General features: G+C 37.3%; 1 protein-coding gene across 2 annotated transcripts; it reads right to left on the bottom strand.

Moving 5' to 3' along the window:
• Positions 1-635: 635 nt before the first annotated feature.
• GABPA (GA binding protein transcription factor subunit alpha) lies at positions 636-22,181 on the bottom strand. 2 transcript variants are annotated; one of them, XM_039357766.1, is made up of 10 exons: positions 22,043-22,181; positions 19,113-19,213; positions 16,121-16,265; positions 14,709-14,793; positions 14,047-14,292; positions 10,006-10,200; positions 8,360-8,416; positions 6,645-6,785; positions 4,887-5,079; positions 636-3,156 (listed from the first exon to the last, which is right to left on the bottom strand). In XM_039357766.1, the coding sequence occupies exons 2-10, from the start codon at positions 19,187-19,189 to the stop codon at positions 2,928-2,930; spliced, it is 1,368 nt and encodes a 455-aa protein (XP_039213700.1). In that variant the 5' UTR covers positions 19,190-19,213; positions 22,043-22,181; the 3' UTR covers positions 636-2,927. The 2 variants fall into 2 exon arrangements, with proteins under 2 accessions (XP_039213700.1, XP_039213701.1); XM_039357767.1 differs by lacking the exon at positions 22,043-22,181 and adding an exon at positions 21,319-21,882.
• Between the last annotated feature and the right edge of the window lie 58 nt (positions 22,182-22,239).

The raw sequence follows: 22,239 nt of genomic DNA on the forward strand, positions 1-22,239 counted from the left end.
TATATTTGCAAAAATTCAGCACTTTCATAATTTCATGAGACTTGTCTATTCTGTATCTCTCAGTTCTATTACAATTACAAAAGACTAAACTTATATTATTAATGTATATTTCTATATATTGATTCCCCTGTGGGGACAGAAGTTAATATTAAGAGCTTACTGTTTGGATTAATACTAATCACTCAGCATACAAGTAGTGCAGTAAGAACATTTAATCACATTAACTAAAATGCATTTTATAAAAAAGCCTATTAATTGTCCAACAATGAATTGTTTTAAGCATGTTTTTGTAAAAAAAATGTATAAAAATATGTAAAAGCCATTTTAGATCAAACAGTTTCATATTTTAATCTAGTACATTTATTGTTTAAAGAACAATATTGTTTTGTGAAAGAAAGTTTCCAATTAAAACAATCGTAAGAAAAATCTTTCTTGTAGTTTTGAACTAATGTAGTTCAAGGGCCCAAATCTCTTGATTATGTTTCTGCTAGTTTTGAACTAATGTAGTTCAAGGGCCCAAGTCTCTTGATTATGTGACAACAGATCTAAAGCAATCAGTATCATAGTTCCAGAATGTTTAGGGTGCAGACCTACAAAAACTATGAATAATTCATATTTGGACATAAAACCAAAACTGCTGTGTAAAATTTTATTTTATTTTTTACTTTTACTATATTGACAATTTTATGCACAAATATTTTAGCGTAAAAATAGAAAATAATTGTTTCATGTAAAATTACCAAAACATTCAACACAAAAGGAAATACATAATTTTAGAGCACATGTCCTTGAAGAGTAAAAATGTATGCAAACCCTCTATTTTACAAAAATTTGGGAATATACGATCTATATTATTCTTCTGACAGCCACACAATGCCATTTCACATATAATATTCCATACCCTTGTACTGAAGACCTCAAATTAGTCACAGATTGTCCCTCACAAGAAATACAACAAAATATTTCTAACTTTTTTTTATCCTTTCCTTGGTTCTGTTATAAGCAAGGCTTAACATAAATCAGCGCTATAAACTGGAACAAATGTAACAAGTGCAGCAAACGTCTAAAAAAATACAATGAAAATTTTAAATTCTGAAAAAAAATCGATGTATATAAAAAAGAGGCCATATGTCATGTTACTTACTATGGCTTATTCTAGTGTATGCATAGCTGAGAGAATAGCTATAATAGCATTAACTAACTTGTGATCAGAGTAATCTGAGTCAAAATGAACAGACTTATAAATATGAATGAGTAATCTGAGCTATGTTGCTTGTTATGCAGTAACAATCCTAAATCTTATTTTGGCATAGAAAGAGTGACACTATCATTTTTTTGTTCTTATGAAAACAAAACATGAATTCTTGATATATATTTCAAATGAACAATTCTTTATAATTATTGTACAGATTGGGGAAGAAAAAGGAAAAATAAAAAAATATTAATAGAATTTAAAATATTTTGTATTTGCTACACATCAGAGTGAGGGGATTTAACTGGCCACAAGATTACTACATGCTTTCTTTGCCCAAAATGATCCTTAAACACTACAATATATTCCTGTATATTTTTTTAGTAACTTGAAAATGAGTAAATAAAACCATGAAATATACTTTAGAAACTAGTGGACCTGTTAAAGTAACAGCATCTCTAAGACTAGGGTTCTTAGAACTAAGCCATATTGTAATGACCACTGCTTTTAATGGAAACATGAGTGAATTGTTGATAAAGGATAAAGATCCTATTTAAGTTGACTACATTTTGGATTAAGTGAACCATAACGTTTAAGGGCCTTAATTCATAATATTGATACCAAATAAACCAAGAGTAAATATACCCATGAATGTGATTCCCAGGTTTTATAAGTAAAAAAAAAATAAAGAAAACACAAGTACAAACAGTGCACTATTGTCAGCATTTCTGGATTTCAACTGGGTATAATTTTTAAAAATATTTTCAATTTCCAGGACTATTGCTTTTTTCAATAATTCTATAATTATTTTATTTCCAAAGCATTAAAACAAAGCTTGGAAATCAAGTAATTTAAAGAAAGTATTTTTTTTAATTTTTTTTAACACAAACATTTATATGACTTAGGGAAATCAAACTCCATTCTTTAATTCTGTTATTCAACAAGGAGTTTCTTTCTGTGATTAACTTAAGTCTTCAGCTGAAAAACAATTACGTGCAAATATAAAAGCAAAAAAACAGCTGATATACTCTGCAGTGTAGATTAAAGAAAGCAAATTTATTCTTTGGATGAGAGACAAATTTCAAGTGTTTAATACCTACAATAAAAATGTGGAAATCTTTTTGTGCCAAACATTAAGCTTAACAAATTTTCTCAAGATAGTTAAGCATTTTCCTCACATTTATCTACAGATATTAAAATATTCATAATTGGTTTATTGGAGCTAAATTTGGATTTCTCTTTTGAGCAGTTACCTTTTTTCTTGCTAAGGGGCAAAGAAATCACCTTTATATCAATGTTTTCCTTACAATCTATCATGCTTAAAGTTATGAGCATAGCTAACAGAAACTTGTAATTTTAGAAATTTATTAACATAGCATCAGAAGTGCAGAGAACAAAATTTAAAAAAAGATCTGACTTCTATATTATGTGACTGCTTCACTTTAAGCTCTGAAAAAATAAGCAATGGAGCACAATATAATACTAACAGTTCTTCAATGTCCTTATAATTCCCAACCTCTTTACTAGAACCAGTATGTCTTCATATTGTAGAATTTGTGGTGTGCCCTTAACATTCATGAAATACATCTTTAAGTGAAAAAGACCCAAATTTATGAGCGTTCTTGTAGAAAATCATGCATCGTATTGAACTGCCAATTAATAGATGCAGTTCTAATTTTAAAACCAGAAACTGCTAAGTGTAAAAGAATGCTGTCAAGTTTTTAGGTCCTAGTCCTCAGTTCTCTTTTTCTGTTTGCAGAGATGCTGTAGCCAATGCAACTGCTGTGACCGGTTGTGTAATCCCATGCAGTTGCATCTTTGCCAGTTTCTTTTGTTCGCATTCTGTCACCAATCGATTCAGTTCTGCTGCACTGTACCCAATTAGAGTCTTCAAGTCACACACAAACTTGTATACAAACCTTTTGCCTTGTACTTTGCAGATCATGTCACCATCGTAGTAATACCTTCATTGAGGAAAGGAAATGCAACAAGAAGACAATGAAAAGTAATTGAACCTGGCCCATTTTTTAAAATTTGTGAAATCTAGGCTTTTGCAATAGAATGGGTTATCTTTTTTTCTTTGATTCCCACAAAATCTGTGCCAATTCAGAAACTATAAAGCAGAGATGCAGGTGATATAAAATATTAAGAGAAGCTCACCCATATCATGTTAGGTAATCTTCATTTCATTTAAATTTGAACTTAACCAGCCTTTATAGCTGCCAGAACTATGATTTCCTACATATCGCTATCGAATTATTAAATGCTGCAGCTAGAACATACAACATTAAAGCACAGACTGCATGATTCAAATCATCTATGTTATTTCTGTGCATCCTCATATGTACTGGCATCATGAAATATCCAGTGTTCAGACTGGAGAATATTTGGGAGAAACAGAAAACAGTGGATGTATAAAATCTGACGGGGAAAAAAAGGCCACCCTAAAGCATTTAGCACAACTAAATCCTTTAAGTTAGCAAAAAGATTGATCCCAAACACTATTTTTTTTAAAAAACATATGTGGCATTTCTATAAACTACTTCCTTTGTTTTAACTGAGGGAAATCATGTCGGAATTAATTTTGATTGAAGCAGCCTATAAGCAAGTTTGCAGACAAGTAAATAAACATTTGAAACAAACAAGCCATGTATTAGGAGTATTTTCATAATGAGCAATAGAATTAGAAGCTTTTTAGTTGAAAGAAACATAAAAAGATTTTACAATATTAGAAAAACATTTTCCTTTTGCCATTATAGTGTAATTTGAAAGTATAAATGACACCAATTGAAGATGGAAGACTGAAAACTCCACTAAAAACGGAAAAAAGTACTTTATTACAGAATACATGGTTTACACATAGGGTGTACCACATATTTTTATGTGGATATCTCTGCCTTCTGGAACCACTTTTCTCCTGACCTGAAGTCCAAAGAGTTTTCCTACACTATGTTGGGCTTTAGGAAAGCCTTTTTTTAAAGGAGGCTGTATGGCAGCGTGGTTTATGATGTACTTTTTGCTGTATAGCACGGGTGTCAAACTCGCCACGTCACGTGACATGTCGCGATGTATCACAACGCTTTTTGCATTGCCGGCAATGGGGTGGGTGCAACTTCGGTATGATAAAACCGGCCAGTGGGCTGGCAGTTTGACACCCCTGCTGTATAGTGTTTAACTGATTTTTTGTTTCTCAACTTAGGTATTAATAATTTCACTGTTATTTCTATGATTTTTCTTTCCTTGGTTTTTATTTTAACGTTAATTATTTATATTTTATAAACTACTCCAGTGACTAAAAAGGAAAGTGTTGAAGATCAGAGGGAAGATCAGCTATCAAGGCAAGAATCAGATGAACAAAACTTAGAGCCTAACCCTAGAAAGGAATTTGTGAAAATGCCTAACAGCCCCTCCTCACAATTCTCATGAAGATAAAAGAGATGGAAAGTAGCTAAGAAAGCTTTGCTGAATAGTCAGCTCCAACAGACTCCTCCTCTACTTTAACCATTTTGATATTAATTAATCATTTAATTTTGAAAACTGAATCCAACTTAGGTTTTTCTTCATTTTGCTGCTTATATTATAGGATTATAGATGGGGCCTGTAAAGCTTTTATGGATCATGTCTATTATTCTAGAACTTTCAGCTGAAAAGCAATGTAATAACGCTATAAATTCAATCACATTTTTTAACTTACCGTAAAGCACGACTGAGCTTTTCATAATTCATTGTAGGTTTATTTTTACGTTGTCCCCATTTCTGGGCAACTAGTTCTGGTTGATTTAGTTTAAACTCTCCTTCGTCACCAACCCATGAAATGCAATCTCGGGCATCTTTATCAGTCAGAAGCTCAAGCAAGAATTGCCATAACTGGATCTGACCATTGTTTCCTATGATGATTAATATGCAAATATATATATATTAAGTATTTTCATCTATCTATAAAGTTAAAGCAAGCAAAAGAGCGGAATAAAATAGTAAAGATATAAAATTTAGGTAACTGTATAGGTAATCCTTGCTTACCAACCACAACTGGAACTGGCAACTCTGTTGCTAAGCAATGCAATCAGTTAAATGTCATGTGACCACTCCAAAATTTAATCAGTTCTGGCTGCAGTCATTAAGCAAAGCACCTATAGTTATTAAGCATAATATCATGTGATTGTGATTGCTTCCTTCCAGCTTTCCCATTGACTTTGCCTGTTGGAAGCCAGCTGTGAAGGTTGCAAATAGCAATCATGTCACTGTGGAACACTGTGACCATCATAAAGTATACTGGTTGCCAGGTGCTTAAATCACAATCACATGTCTTTGGGGATGCGATGCTAACTACATCTTTGAGGACCAGTCACATATCTCCTTTTTGCACCATCACAACTTTGAACAGTCACTGAAAGAGCAGTCAGCAAGCAAAGACTATCTGTAATCTATTTAAAAAGAAGAAATTAATGTAACAATAGGAAATCTTCATCAAGATTTAAGATCAACTAAAATGTGAAAGAGACCAAGCTTTCTGCTTATTAAAATTCTACAGGTTAGAATTCAAATATAAAATATGCCTAAATATTTTTACAATTTATATAAGCCTCCCATAATTTGGGCATGCTCCACAAGTGAGAACTAACTTCTCTGACATCACCATTGCTAAATATCATAGGAATAGATAGATACTCACATTTCTGGATATCAGGCAGCTTGAAGAAGACTGAGCTACCTCAATTAAAATATTTCTTAATTCAAAAGCTTGGTTTTTAATATTTTAGTTAATTCTAATTCATTTTAGTTAATGCTAATGTATACTATTTGTGAAGTGCTGCATTCTAATCCCAACTGACAAAGTTTCTTAAGCAAAGTGCTTAGTGCTGTTTGTAACCAATCACTTCATGAAAGTTTATACATTTTAATAAAATGTGTTAGTTGGGAAGGTGCCACCAGACTCCTGATTTTTTTTGTTGCCATAGATTAACATGGCTCTCCTACTTTTTCTTTGGAATATAGGTATCAAGAAAATTCTTGAAGAGTCTTGCATCAAAATATAAACATAAATTTAATGAGATATGATTAAACATCCTTGGGACTGAAACCTTCTGAAAGAGTCACTAACATTTTTTTTTAAAAAAAATAAAAGTGGCTAAATTACTTCAAACAACAATTTTGGGGGAAACCATAAAAAAATCATAATTCATAAATAAATAATTCAGTCCTTAAACTGATGTTTTCTCTTTACTGGAGAAAATATCTAATTTCTCAACCAAATACACATGGAAAACTTTAAAATACAAGAGCAATGAAATACAAGGTGTGTCTTTATATAGTTTTATATTTCCAGAAATTATACTTCATTTTTTAGATTTGTTTTCACAAATGCTTGGCAACGTACTTTGCTTAACTTTAAAATCATTGTCTTTCTTTAGAATAATAATTAAAAGATTTGCTTTTAGAAAAAAAAAAATACCTGTTCTGTTACCAGGTGAACTTCTATCTTCCCCTGAAATCCTTGGAGCTCTTTGTACTTTTGCTGTCTTTGCACTACTATTAATTACTTTAATGGTGGTTGGAGTAGAAGGCTGAACTGAAGCTGGAATAATTTGCACAGCTATAGAGGACAAGGCATGAGACAATAAATTTACAAATAACAAAACACATTAAAAACTGCTATTTCCAACAATAACAGAGAAGACCTCTCAGGATATTAGAAATTTTTAATAAGCAATGCATAATATTCTGCTTAACATGCTATAATGAAAAAAAGGAATATATAATGAACCAGTAACCTAACCTAACCGTTATATATGTAACCTATATTCTACATGTAAACTAAAAATGGAACTTAAATTGAAACATTTATGAGAAAATACAAAGTGGATTTCAAATAGAGCTTAGCTCCTGATAACTTTATGGGCATATCCATGTAATCTTCTTAGAAACAAAGCCATTTGCCACAAAACACTTCATGGAAGTTTTTCCAACTTTTCAGTCCAGCCTACAACTCTGTTAATCCCTTGTAGGTCTCATCCAAATACTAACCAGACTTGATCCTTGTTCACTCTCATTCAGACAAGATTCTTTTGAACTTACTGAGGAAGCAGATAGAGTTCTCTGAGAGTGAGTTCTACCACTATGGCCTATTTCCATGCTTTGCTTGGTTCCTTTGGGTAGACAGAGTGTGAACTGTTGGATCAGGGAAATTATAAATGTTTCTTTGAAAATAATGTTGAATTCCCTTTTGAAGAAGCCCTCCCTGGACTCAACTTGATAACTTCCACCTTGCTTCAACTTTGCCTTTTTGGAGAAACTTTTTGAGAAAGCAATCATGGCTGTTCCTGCAGTCCTAGAAAAATGGATTTTCTGTATTTCTGTCAGTTAAAATTCTGATTCTATCATGGGATGAAAATGGAGTTTGTCATTCTTGATGATGGCCATCAGGATCTGCATGAAGCTCTTGGTCCTACTGAATCTCTATTACTGATGTTATTACTGGGCTGCCTGAAGTGAATGGGAGTTGGAGACATTGTTTTGTAGTGGTTCTACTCCTGAGTAGGTAGTTTCAGTTTACATTTAAGGAGAAATAGAACTAAAGGCCTTACTTACTCCAATATGAGCCCATAGCTTTTCCTAACTCCCTCAATATTTATGTATGTGTTTGTTTATTTATTTCCTGCCTTTATTATTTTTACAAATAACTCAAGGTGGTAAACATATGTAATGCTCCTTCCTCCTTCTCTTTTCCCAACAACTCACAGAAGTTAATTCATTAACATCTATAGTAAGCTTCTTGGAGAAGTCATCCATTACTTCAAATGAGCTGTTAACACCCAAGGTGAAATCAGAGATCTAAAGAAAAGCCTGAACCTATACCTGGAGGCTGTTGGTTCTGGATCTGGCAATAGGCTCATAAAATACTCTTTACAATTAAGTTATTTTTGGAAGGGGGATATAAATCAAGTATTAACTAAGTTGTTCAGTAGTAACATCATTTTAATCCAAGTATAAAAACCTGAATGTATCTAGCAGAATGATCTTTTCTCAGTAAAAAAAAATCAATTTAATTTAATTACAGATACTTTAAATTGCAAATTTAACTTTTATAAAAGTTGTTTCTGTTTTTACAGTTTAAGTCCCTGATTAAAATATTTTTCTTTCATAAGCATTCAAAGAATGACAACTTACGTTGATCAATAGTAACTGTCGCTATTTCTCCAGAATGTTCCTGGCTAGCTAGTACATCTGCAATACATAATAAAGACAAAGTTTTGCCATAAGAAAATGTTATTGCAGTTTGATAAACAAGGAACAATATAAAAAGAACGTGAAAATTTTAGGTACAGTATTATAAACTGAAGGTAGGACAAAATGGATTTTATTTTGTTTGAAGCCAGAAGAATTCATTATATTCTGTGTGTTCTGAAAAAGTGTTTCAGATCAGCCAGTTTGGCAGGACTGAAAGAAACCCCAATGCTTTTATTATTCTGAGTTTTAAACAAAAAAGAAAAAAGAAAATCTAGGTAGAGCAAACAGAGCAAGGTTGGGAAGAATTTCTCCCTTTACCCCCTCTAAAGCTCTCACGAGTGGCAAATCCCACTAGCCTTCCTTCTTAACTTTCCCTTCCCTGTTTTCTCAGGCAATATCCCAGCACACATATCCCACCATACCTCTGCCTCCCTTATTTTCAGTATTTTTACTCATGCTCTCAGCTATCACCATAGCCATAGCCAAGGTGCCAGCACAGGGTATCTGCCCTTCCATCCTACCAGCCTCTTCTCAGAGCTATTATTACTGCTGATACTCCATAATACATATTCTACATATTCTACAGGCCTGACTATCCCCCTGTATCACAGTGCCTTTCCTCTCTCCCTTCAGCTGCTATTGATATCCCAGAAGAGTATCTTACCAGCCAATTTGCCCATCAATGAATGGATATGTTTTTGTTAAAGAGTGACACTGAGGGGTGAGATGGATTTATTTAACTTTGTATGGTTGAGGAGAGGGATATTAGCTAGATTCCCAATAGTATCTACCTGTCAAATAATATTTAGTCAGGTGGCTAATTTAATGTTTATTTGATACAGGACAGCCATCTTTAGGCATCACAGAGACAGGCATTCTCAGTCACTGACCTTCCTCTACCGAACAGCACTTGACTGGATATCCAAACATACCACACACACAATGACTTTTGGGAAGACCACGCAAAAATGACTTTTTCACCAGGCCTTGGAAAGTGGTACTGTATGATCTACTCTTTTTGCAACAACAGCTATTTTATGTTTGGTGGATGTGAATGGATTAGATTCACAGGTCCTGTTGTTTATATGTTGCTATTTTATGAACTGTGGTAGCTATGTTATTCTATTGCTTACTGTATGTTTTGAATTTAATTTACGAAGGCTGGATATATGCTGCTTAAAGTCAATTTCACCTGGAGCAATATACATAAATAAAAATATATAAAATATATTGGATATCCATAATGTTATAGAAAATTGTGCATTTGAAACATCTGCTTATCTTTTAGAGGCAGACTGAAATCTTTTAAAATTTGTACAAAATTGTTTTATTAAATAGAAAAACATAAGCACTGACATTTCAAAAGTAAAATAATTGTACTGTTTTATAGTATCATATCTTTCAAATGATACTAAGATTTCTTTTCTAAAAACTGCAAGGATAGAAATGGATTATAATTTCACATAACTAAATAGTATTTAAATTCACATTTCATGCATACATTGTGTGAAAAGTAGAACATCCACAATGTAAAATATTTTATTTATTATTTTTTAAAAACATACTTGCTAAGAAAATGCACATACATTTTCGAAGAAGTTCCAGATGGCTCCAAAGGATTTCTCCCCGAGGGACTCTTTGGAAGAAATCTTCTTGGCTGAGGCTACACAGCTCTCTTCCCGGAATGCTAAGAGTATTGAGGTCAATGTCTGTCATGCTGAATTCCTTCATCACCCATACAACCCAGTGCAGTACCTGGTCAGTTGACCACTGTACTGGATCTAGGAAAATACAAAGAATTCATTTTTCCCAATGCTGAAATATGACATATTCTATATAAGGCACATTCTGCAAAAATAATTAAGTCATCATAAAATTCTAGCAATATTGTCATGAGCAGAAGTAACTGAGAATTAGTAGGCTCAATTCTAATACATTATTAATTACAATTGCAATTTCTTTCAGAATCATTTGGAATTTATCATCAGAATCATCAGCCTTAGGAAAGAAAAACTTTACAACAAAATTGTGTGAGTGATCCAGAACAGTGTGAGCCTGAGGTACTAGGGTGGGTGTACAGGTGAGGAACTAGCAACTTGCAATCTTCCCTCCTGGCTTCCCCACTAACTTTCAGAAGGAGTCAGCAGGAAAGGTTGCAAAGGGCAATCAAGTGATTGCGTGGTACTAGGTAACCAATCATAAAAAGTTTGCCAAGTGCCCAAATTGTGATCTCATGACGGCATGGGTGCTGTAACAACCACAACTTTAACAACCAGTTCTAAATCTCTTTGTTCAGTACCATTGTATCTTTGAATGGTCACTGAGCAAATAGTCATAAGTCAAGGACTGCTTGTAATGCTATTCACTATATGTTTTCAATAGATATTGTAGCTGATAGTAAATAAAATTCAGTATCATAACACATTTTTAATTTGCAAGCCCCAAATTCAATTGTTGCATATCCAGACAGGCTATAAAAACTCCTATCTGTTGATAGTAACTAAATCAGCGGTTCTCAACCTATGGGTCGCGACCCCATTTGGGGTCGAACGACCATTTTACGGGGGTCGCCAAACAACGCGATCCGCCATTTCCCCCCCTCAGGGGGCGGCGCCGCGCATGTGCGCTGTGCATGGGGGCGGCGCCGCGCATGCGCGGCGCGTCCCTGTAACGGGGGTCGCCGTCACACAAACGTTGAGAAACGCTGAACTAAATAGACAAAACAATGTTTGATTCCGTCTACGGCAACTTGTTATACAATAACTGAACTTCATTTTTAAAGTTATAAAATACATAAAGGTAAACAATACTTGCAATGGATAAAATGGGAAGATCAAAGTGATATTCCAAAAAATAATTTGTTTTAAGAGTTACATGCAGAGCCATAACATTTCAGCATTCCCCAGAATGTTCCACTCTTTTACCATAATGTACCAACCTGGACTTTGAAGGAGTGGTTGAGTAATTTTACAGAAATAAATTTCTCATAACACAAATGGTTCATGATTTAGGCGTAGTCTAAAATGGCATGTTCTAGAACAGAGGTCCCCAACCTTTTGGGCATCAGGGACCGGTTCTGTGGAGAAAGATTTTTCGGCTGACCAGAGGGTGCGTGGTTTTATGTGCTGCTTACATCTCGCAGATGGGGCTTTGCTTGTTTGTGTGGACAGGTTGCTGGCAGTACTGATCCACGGACCGGGGGTTAGGGACCCCTGCTCTAGAAGGTTTACTTCTAGATCAGGGCTTTTCAACCGGTGATACGCGTACCACCAGTGGTACGCGAGCACCTAGCTGCTGGTACGCGTAGGACAGGTTGAAAAAAAATGTAAAAAAAAATGTTAAAAAAGTGTAAAAGTAAATGAGGTGAAGCGGCAGCAGCGCCGCACAGGCTTGTGGCAAAGTCAGCTGGAACTGCATTTTGCCTGGGTCCTACTGAGAGCCCAGGATCAAAGCACGCAGCTCCAGCTGATTGGCGGCGGCCTTGGGGGGAGCAGGCAGACTCAGTCTTCAGTGGAGATTCCATTGGAGCTGTGCGACGCATTGCCTGGGTCCCCCCCCCCGCCCCCACCTCCAAGTGTTTTTTACTCACCTGCTTTCAGCAGCATTCCCTTTCTCCTGTCCTTCTCAGCCTTCATGTGTTTGTGAGACAAAAAAAAAAAAAAAGTTCCATGAGACTTTTTAACTTCTTGCGAGAAGTTAGAAAGTCTCATGGATTTTTTTTCTTTTTTACCCACAAACACGTGGCGAAGGCAGAGAAGCAAAAGGAGAAAGGGAGTGCAAAAAATGCTTGGGGGAGGCAAGGGCATCTGGGCGGGGGCGCCAACCTTACCCTGCATGACAGCGGGAGGGTTAACGGCAGGCACAGGGGGCCCAGGAGGAGCTGCGCAAAGCAGGCAGAGGGAAGGCCAGGCAGATTGTGGGCCCCGGCAAGCGAGCGAGATGGGCAGGGGCACGAATCGGCGTGTGCTCAGAAACGTCGATCTCATGCTCCTGCTCATCTCGCTTGCAGAAAGCTGTAAAGTTTACAGCACCACCTTTTGGGAGGGGGGAATAAGAATAGACAAGCTGAGCAGGCGGGATTGGCAGCTGCGCGTTGTCGCTCCAACCACCGTTAGAGAGCATGGGGCGGCCCTCCTCAGTAAGGCCCCACCCGCTCTTACCGCTGCTCTCATGGCTGCCCTCCGGTCACTGGGCTCGGCTCTCGTCTGGAGAGCAAGGCCTGTTTTCGCCCGCAGGTCAGTGCAGCGATGGGGTTGGAGCCCGAAAAGCACCCCTTTGCACCCGGGGTGAGGCTGGAGCTGCTGCAGCTGCATTTCAGCTCGGCACTGAGGAGCCTCCCGGGGTCCAGCCTGGTGCTGAGGCTCCGCCGTGCCCATAAAAGAAATGCCCGGGGCTGTGTGTGGCTCTGGGCTGCGGCTGCAGCAATGAATGAGCCGCTTCCCTGCTTGCTGCTTTTCTCCAGCTGCAGCCGTATGCAATGCACCAGAGGGAGTCTGACAGCCGCGGCTCTTTCCCCACCCCCATGTGCTCCTCTGCTGTCTATGCTCTCCTCCCCCTGCAGAAGAACAGTGGCTGTGCTGGGCCACTCGTTTTCAGAGGAAGCAGCCAGAGAAGCAGCAGGCAGGAACCACAGCCGCCGCCGTCGCACAGACGTCTGGCTCAGCAACAGTGGCAGCAGCGGCGGCCAAACTCCAATTGCCTCCTCCGGGCTCTTTTATGCCCTTCCCACTCCCATAGCACTGGACAATGGGAGGGAGGGAGGGAGGGAGGGAAGGGACAAAGAGAGGAGGAAGGTAAGGAGGGACAATGGAAGGGAGGGAGGGAAGGAAGAAAGGAAGAAGGGACAATGGGAGAGAGAGAGGAAAGGAAGGTGCCCATGCCTGTCCCACCCTCCCTCCACCAGAGACTCAGATCCCATCCCTGCCCGCACTCCCCACAGGCACCCTGCAACTTGAGTGATCAGCTGGCCACGCCCCCCCCCGGCCATTGACTTCGCTTGTCAAAAAGTTGCAAAAGGTGATCACATGACCCTGGGACACTGTGATCGTCATAAAGTATGAATCAGTTGCCAAGCATCCAAATGTAAATCACATGACCCTGAGAATGCTTCAACAGAAAAAAGCAAATTATCATCATTTTTCACTTAATGCTGCAACAGCATTAAGTGTGAAAAATGATCATAATTTGCTTTTTTCAGTGCCTTTGTAACTTCGAACAGTCACTAAATGAATTGTTGTAAGTCGAGGACTACCTGTACTTTATCATTTTTTTCCTTTTTTGAGGGGAGGGTCATGTTTTTGACACCTTGCCGGGCGAATGATAGTACTCGGATATTGCCTTATCCTAAAAGTGGTACAATGGGTGAAAAGGTTGAAAAGCCCTGATCTAGGTCATAGTTATACCAAAGATATTTTTTTTTCATGAGGCAACTGGCCTTTCTTGTTTTTCTCTGAAGACTTTTCGCTTCTCATCCAAGAAGCTTCTTCAGCTCTGACTGGATGGTGTCAAATGGAAAGATTTATACTCCTTGCAGACAGCTGTTTATTTGCATTCTTTTAGCGAGTTGTTAATGCTACCTGGATTTTATATACCCCTAATTCTTATCATTTAATGATACAATGTCTTACCATACGGGATTCCTAAGCGTTCTTGTTCTTTACGGTACCCTTCTAATGCTGCAGCCCATCGAGTTACTTGTTCTGATGTTTCATCAGATATGGTGGTAATATGTTTAGTTCCATCTAATGTTATTACTTGAGTTTCTTCAACAAGGTGTGCTTCAGTTTCAGTATGATGGGCATCTGGATCAATGACTACCTCAACTGTTTCAACCGGTTTTACAATTTCAAGAATGTTTAACTTTGGGTCCATTCCTATATACAGAAAAGGAAAATGAATATACAAACATAGTATTTATAAATAATGAAACAGTATGATATCTAAACATAATATTAACATAATGAACAGGATTGTAAGATTGCCTTTTTAAATGTAGTTTTAGTTTTAAAAATCATGTGCTGAAAAAGTTATTAGCCATTATTCTCCATAACAGTAAGTTTCACTAAAAAAAATTTCTATATGAACTAATTAGCAAAGGATTTCATTTCAGTCTTTTCAAAGTTATATTATATATCTCATGAAACAAGGTAAAGGAAAGCAAGTGAGAAAGTAATGATGCATCATGATTCTTTCAATGGTATTCTCCTGTTCCCTCCACCACTTTGTCTTTTTATTTATATCATTTCACATCAAAAATCTATTTTTGATTAGATAAGCCTTAATAATTTACCTTGCCTCGATATTACTTGGACACTAAGCTGCACAGTTCCATCTGTTTTGACACCTTGATCAAACAAACTACGGTCTGGATCCAGCTTGATAATTAAAGGAAATTCAGAAAAATGTTGAAGTCAACAATTCATAACTATCAATGTGAACCTTTTTTATAAATTTAAAAATTGACTTTACAAACACATAGTTTTCAACTTACAACCATTCATTTAGGGACTATTCAAAATTACAACACTGAAAAAAGTGATTTATGACTGTTTTTCACACTTACAATCGTTGCAGCATCCCCATGGTATATGATCAAAATTTAGACACTTTGGCATCTGGTTCATATTTATGATGGTTGCAGTGCCTTGGATCATGTGATCATATTTTGTGACCTTCTGATAAGCAAAATCAATGAGGAAGCCAGATTCACTTACTAATCGTGTTACTAACGTAATAACTGTAGTGATTCACATAAAAGCTGTAGCACGAAAGGTCATAAAATGGGGCAAAATTTACTTAACTCTCTCACTTAGCAACATAAATTTTAAGCTTAACTGTGGTCATAAGTTGAGGACTACTTGTAAGCATGTGAAACCATTATTTCCCAATCACAAATAACAAAGCTATCAATATATTCTTTTGAAGATGTTTGTATGTGTACATACAAATATACACCCTTCTATATTATATGGCAATATCTCAAGAATCACAGTTAGTATCATGTTTAAAATGTCAAAATTGTTGCAGATTAAAATAGTTCCCTCCCTCCCCCCACCCCAGGATGGAATAATTTTTGTTTTGGGAAGTTTGTTAAAAATAGCATTTATACTGAACAGTACTGTACTGTTATTTTCTATAAGCTAGATATTCCTGCATTTTCATTTAAATAAAAATACAACTTTCTGTTCCCCTCATTTAGATACATAAAAATATTTGATTCATCAGAATAAATCAAAATTCTATTGTTTTTTTCTGATGTATTCATAATCAAAGGCTTGTTTTGCATCCTAGAACAATCTGTTTCCACCACTGAACCCAGAACTTTCTTCAACATATACTGACTATATTCCAAACTTTAGTATTTCACATTTAAAGTAGGCTAAATTACTTGCTATAAGTTTTTAGCTTTCTCATAGTCATACCTGACATTATATTCTATTTTCCTAAATAAATATTAACTTTACTTTCCGTTAAGTAATTCAAAAACTTTTATATAAAAGGTAGCAACTAGTTTGATAAATGTATCAGATATGAGGGAAAATGTAAGTAGAATGGTTGAAAAAAACGTTGTACAAAAGAAGTGTATATTAATCTATGTTTGACTGGTGTATATTGGACTAAATCTATATTGATTTACTACTAAATTGAACTAACTCTAAAACTGATACTTATTTACAACTCTTTAACAATTTGTGTTTATACCTGTATATCTTGCAAACAGATTTCATGGGCTTCTAAGGAACACTGAAGTCTTGGTTCCAGCAGTTTCTTTAGATTTCCAACTGGTTCATTGATATCAATAGCCTGACTTACAAATTCTGCAGTAGTGTAAGTCTGTTCAACAATGCTGAAATGAAAGAATTAAAAAATAAGGCAGTTTCTAGAATAGATTTTTAACGTGTTAGCCTAAACATGATTTGAACATTTTTAAATAGTTCTATAATATTGGACATTGAGAAGTACAGATAGGTAATTCATATGTAAATACATAAATCAATGTCACTTTCAAATATTAAATGACTGATGACATGAAGGTCATAGATGGATATTTATTTAATGGAACTATTTTATTTTTAAACTAAATTCTGAAATCCATTAAACTAGGTATGAGGCAAAAACTATAACAAGAATTTCTTTTTTGAGTACCAGACCTGAATGGAGCTTTTTCATATAAAATGCATTTTTAATTAATTGCAAGATTTTGGAATTCATGATAATTTGGGAAAGGGGTGTAATCTTTTGGCAAATTACCCAAAGATATCATCAGACTTTTAGCATGATTTTTATATTTAGCATGATATCATCAAATGTTTCTGTTATTTCTATATCTCTATAAAGAATCTTCAAGATGGACAAGGATGTGATTAAGGCAACAGCTATTTTTTAAAAAGTCACATAAGCAGGAATAAGAGAATACTATTGTGTTTCCCCGAAAGTTAGACCCAGCCCGATAGTAAGCCCTAGCTTGATTTTTGGGGATGGGCCTAATATACATGTAAGCCCTACTCCAAAACTAAGCTCTAGTTTTGGGGCGAGGCACACCCCTAAAATTCAAGCTAGGGTGGGTTAGGGGGGATGAAGCTGCCCCATGTGCCCTGTTTTCCTTACCGGTAGGACCACCACAGCCAGGCCTCCCACACCCCAACACCTGTCATGCCACTACTTGACTTCTTCTGCAGCCACTTGCAGCCGGGCACTATGTAGCTCATTGTGCTATTTCTGTTGCTCGTGGCAGGATGCCGCATGGCGCTTCGGGTCGCTTCCGCTGTTCGTGCAGCACTTTGGGCCACTTCCGTTGTTCATGCCATTTCAGTTGCTTGTGGCAGGCGGCCACGTGGCGCTTCAGGCCGTTTCCACTGCTGAAACGGCCCAAAGAGTCACGCAGCATCCTGCTGCAAGCAGCAGAAACAGTGCAAAGCACCATGCAGCCTCCTGCCATAAGTAGCGGCAATGGCGCAATCTGCCTCATGGTGTCTGGCCACAAGTGGCGGCAAGCAGCCGCAGAAGACATCAAACAGTGGTGTAACAGATGTTGGGGTGTGGGAGGCCTGGCTGTGGTGGTCCTAAGGTAAGACATTCTCCGAAATTAAGACCTAGTGCCTCTTTTGGAGAAAAAAAATATAAGACCGGGTCTTAATTTCGGGGAAACATGTTAAGACACAAGCAGATTACCTACTTTGCAAAAATCAAAATGTGCTGGCAGATGGTTAGCAGCAGTATTCCACAAAACTCTTGATTAGTATTGTAATACTAATGAAGAACTCGAATCAAAGATCAACTCAACCAGTGGTGGGATTCAAATAATTTAACAACCGATTCTCTGTAGGGGGGTAGGGGGGTGCCACTGCCACAAGGCAGGGGGGAGCTGCCCCATGCAACCGTTTACCATGCCGAAGAGCCCCCGCAACCAGACCTACCATGCTCTGACACCTGTCGCGCCCGCGCCTCGCCTGTTCAGTAGTCACTTCTCTCACTTTCTCCTTCTTCCTCCTCCTCTGAACAGCCCTTCACTCCCGTTGCTACTTTTTCAGTCCCAGAGTTTGTTCAGACCCTGTACAGAGGTAATTTGGAACTGAAGGGGTAGGAACCATTCCCTTCGCTTTTAGACTGGTTCCAAAATGGGCTGGAAGGAGTTGCCTGAGGACTCCAATCTGGCTTTGCAGCAACCAAGGGGATTGGAGGCACCTGAATTTACGGTAGTCTGACATCTCAAAAAAATGAGATTTTTTCCCCCTGTGCTGGATTTTTGCTGCCATACTGTTTAACTTTCTTTAAAGTTTACTTGATGCACAACAGGAAAGATCCACATTCTGCATCAAGTCCCGGACTGAAAAAGCAGTGAGTGAAGGGCTGTTCAAAGGAGGAGGGAGGGAGAAAGTGGGAGAAGCCCAAGGGAGACCTCCTCCATCATCCTGCAAGCAGCGACTGAAGCTGACGCCCTGTTCCATGCCCAAGGGAGACCTTGCTGCATGGCGGCAACAAGCAAAGGCGGGGGGGCGCTCTTGCAGAGTGACGGAGGTCTCCCTTGGGCATGGAACAGGGCGTCAGCTTCAGTTGGTGCTTTGGAGAACCTCCTCTATCACCCTGAGGAGCTTGAGAGTGGCAAGACCCAAATGGCTGAAGGGAGGAGCCAAGAGAGAAAACCTCAGCATGGGATTGAAAAAAACTTGGAAAAACTGGAGACGGGAAGGACAGGAGTAGAGACTCAGATCATAACCAGTTCGCCAAACTCAATAAAAATCCCACCACTGAACTCAACTTCATGTAACTCTGTACTGACAAATATAAAAGAATAGTTACTTTATCAATTAAATATTTTTATTAATTATTTTGTAAGTAATATGGACTCTGGCTTTAAAGAAAATACTGCTCATGTGATATTTTTATTTCAATTTTATAAACCACTTAATTTCTATGGTACTCTAAAATAATAAAGGATGAGGTAGAAGCAATATCTGTTGCTTCAACGTGTTGCAAGCATCAAAAGTTCTTTGAACAGTAAAAACAAATTTATGCTTTCTATCCTTCATCAAAAAAAACTCATATATTTTCATCTTAAAGTCAAGAAAAATATTATTTCCATAGAATTTAAATGAAAAGAATTGTTCAAATGGATTTAACCTTCCTTTACTAATCAGAAAGACAACTATAAAAAATAACCATGTAAGGGGTCCCACTGAACTTTTCTATATACCTTTCTTCAGTGCACTCTTGTTTTTCAGTTCCATCAATTTCTATTTCTATTAGTTCTTCTGCTTCTCTTTTAGTCATGGTTGAAATATTTTAAGAGATAGCCTGCAAATTCAAACACAAGAACAAATTAATTTTATGTAACATGCATTGTTACTATTTCATACAAACTGAAAAAAAGATATGTAGTAGCATAAAGAATGCATGATAGGAATACATTTTGTTGAGTACTATTAGGAAGGAATAATAGTTAATAATAATAATAATAATAAATACTAGAATAATAATTCTAGTATTATTAACCATTATTGTTTCATAATAATAATTCTAATATTCCATTAGAAATAAAAATGCTGCTTTAAATTGTTGACAAGTGCTACATAAACACACTTAAGCATTTTTAAAGTACATTTTTGCCCTTCAAATCTGAAGTGTCTTGAAAATTACTTAGACAGTAAACAAATCACTTCTGTGTTAAAACTGTTTAGATACACAATATTTTAATAACCTCATATATTATGGATTTATTTTTAAGATAATACAGCACGGGCTCTTCTAGAAATCTTGTACAGGTAATCAAGTTACGACCACAATTGAACCCAAAATTTCTGTTGCTAAGCAAGACATTACTAAGTGAATTTTGCCTCATTTTACAATCTCTTCTCCCACAGATTTCGATCATGGGGACACTACATGACCATGGGGACACTACAATGTTTGTATGAACAATGGTCATAACTCACTTTTTTCAGTGCCTTTGTAACTTTAAACAGTCACTAAATGAGTTGTAAGTCGAAGATTACCTATAATCTTAACAGCTGATGTTAACCACATCTGATACTGAAGTTATTTTCCATCTTTTTTCTATCAGTTTCTGAAACATGCAGTATGTTATATTCACTCTAATCCAAGAAATCCATACAACTTACTAGAATGTTGTTAACTTAAAAGAGTTATTTTTACTCTGCATACATTTGCCAATTAAAATATGCATTTTAAAAGTTAGGGCTATATCTCAAAGACAAAATGGTACTTTAGAACATTAAGGTACAATATTGTCTGCAGTTGTTTAAACCAAATATATATTTTCCTTGGATCTCATGGCAGTTTTAGAAGGTGGCCAAGCAATCATGGAAAAGGCATGGCAGAGGATTCCTCCCACTCCACCAGCTTATTGCCTTCATGTTGGAAATGTTGCAGTCCTACATTAATGTGATTTTGCACTACTTTCAATTTCAAAATATTCAGTTTTGCTTCCCAAAAATGGGGAAAAAATAATTTCCAAGAATCCTAGCTACAGAGCACCAGATACAGAGCAAAGGCAGATTAGAGAAACAAGATCAAGCATTTGGGGAACTCTATTGGATATGATATAATTAGGCTATCAAATAATGTTTGGCTCAGCTAGTCTTTACAAGAATTATTAATTTAAGAAACAACACCAGTCCTTTAATTTTTCTCCTCCTATGGTATCATTTTCTTTTGAGCATCACTGGCTGTGTTCACAACACTCCTAGTGAACCATAAAATAATCAATCTCTCTCAATGTACATAACATGCTGGCTAAAATATAGCTGGCTAGTTTATGATTCAGTCTACTATGAGAACTCAAACATTTTAAGCCATGGGGTGGGATTATTTCACTACTGACATCTGGAAGATGCTCTTGGGAGCATAATGAAATTGGAAGCTTTGGACTTAAACATTTTAAATTAAAAATAAGGGCATGTTACTTTGCTTCTTACAATGAAGAATTATTGGTCGATTATTGTAGACATGCTGATCAAGAAATAGTAAGAGAGCATAATATTCAAAGCCTGACATTCTTTCTTCCCTCTATATCTATATCCTGTTTTACTTAGTATTTGTAAAGAGAAATAAAAGTAATGATTAGTTGCCCCCAAACCAGTTCTCTTCCTTGGGTCTTTATTAAATTGAGGTTTTCTAAAAAAAAAGATTCATCTTACATGCACATGCAGTAAGAAATTCCACAAAAAGAGTAAAGTTTATTTCTAGCCTGCCTCATCAAAATTACAAGTAACAGCTGCAGTGAAGAAACAATGCTACAGATCCTTGTCTATAAAACATTATAAAAAAACAAATATAAACCGTTATCTGTCGTAATAAATACATGTCATTTATCCTTAGTTCTCGTTTTCGAAGGAGCCTTACTGCACTTTAAATAGGATGTACAGTGCCGATATACTTACTGACAAAGTTAACTTTTGCTACCAATTATGGCTATCCACGAGAAGGCCCTTGTTCCTCACTGAAATAATTACACACATTTCGACAGAATATACGGCTGTAGCAGTTGAACGTAACTAAAATAAGCCGACAAGTCAGACTAAGAAAACTGCGAAGTAGTGTATTGACTTCTACCATGATGTAGTAGTAGACCGTTTCAAACACGGAGATGGCGAGAACGTGTTTAAAATTAAAAGAAGGGGAAAAGGCTGCCGTCTCCGGGGCACAACGTTGTCAGAAAAGAAAAAAAAAAAAAACGTATCAGCCTATCCCTGGGTGGAGAAAAAAAAGGCGCCTGCCAAAGGAACTTGGCTTTCGCCTGGAATCCCGAGGCCTCTTTTTCCATGTCCAAAAGAGGAGACGAAGAGGACGCAGGGATCTTTCCCGCCCCATGATTCGAGGAAAAAAAGGCAAAAGCTTGCCAAGACGAAGAGGCACCAAGGGAAAATCCTTCCCCCGGTCCAGGCCTTCCTCCGTCACCCGCGGCGGCGCCTCCTTGTTGTTTGAACTCGAAACGGAAATGAGACTCGCGCCGCGCGGAGCAGAAACGGAAACAAAACACAAGAAGTGAGGAGGCCACGAGACCCCCCTCCCGCCCGGATACAGCGCGAGGCGCTTTCCTCTTCCCCCTCCCGCTCACACTTTCCTTCCAGCCGCGCGCCCCGGAATTCCCGCTTGAGGACTCACCAGCCGCCGCCGCCACCTCAGTCTCCGTCACAAAAAACCAATCCAACCCCACTGCGAGTGGAGCAGCGCGGCTGTTTTCTCTTTTCCGCCGTGGCACTACGTCGATTAAACCAAGAAGCTCCTATTTTCCCTGACAGTCCTGGCGGGGAAGGCGGGGGGGGGAACCTTTAGCGGACTTCAACTCTGGCGGTCGGTCT

Source organism: Crotalus tigris, unplaced genomic scaffold (genome assembly GCF_016545835.1).
Source record: "Crotalus tigris isolate CLP2741 ecotype Arizona unplaced genomic scaffold, ASM1654583v1 scf7180000018944.1027768, whole genome shotgun sequence".
Lineage (NCBI taxonomy): Eukaryota > Metazoa > Chordata > Lepidosauria > Squamata > Viperidae > Crotalus > Crotalus tigris.

Coding starts and splice junctions, on each gene's coding strand:
- GABPA (XM_039357766.1), bottom strand. CDS start 19,189: ATGACTAAAAGAGAAGCAGAAGAACTAATAGAAATAGAAATTGATGGA. Junction 10,201..14,046: donor ACGCTTAGGAATCCCGTATG/GTAAGACATTGT, acceptor GTATTTTCCTAG/ATCCAGTACAGTGGTCAACT. Junction 8,417..10,005: donor TCTGGAACTTCTTCGAAAAT/GTATGTGCATTT, acceptor TATGTATTGCAG/ATGTACTAGCTAGCCAGGAA.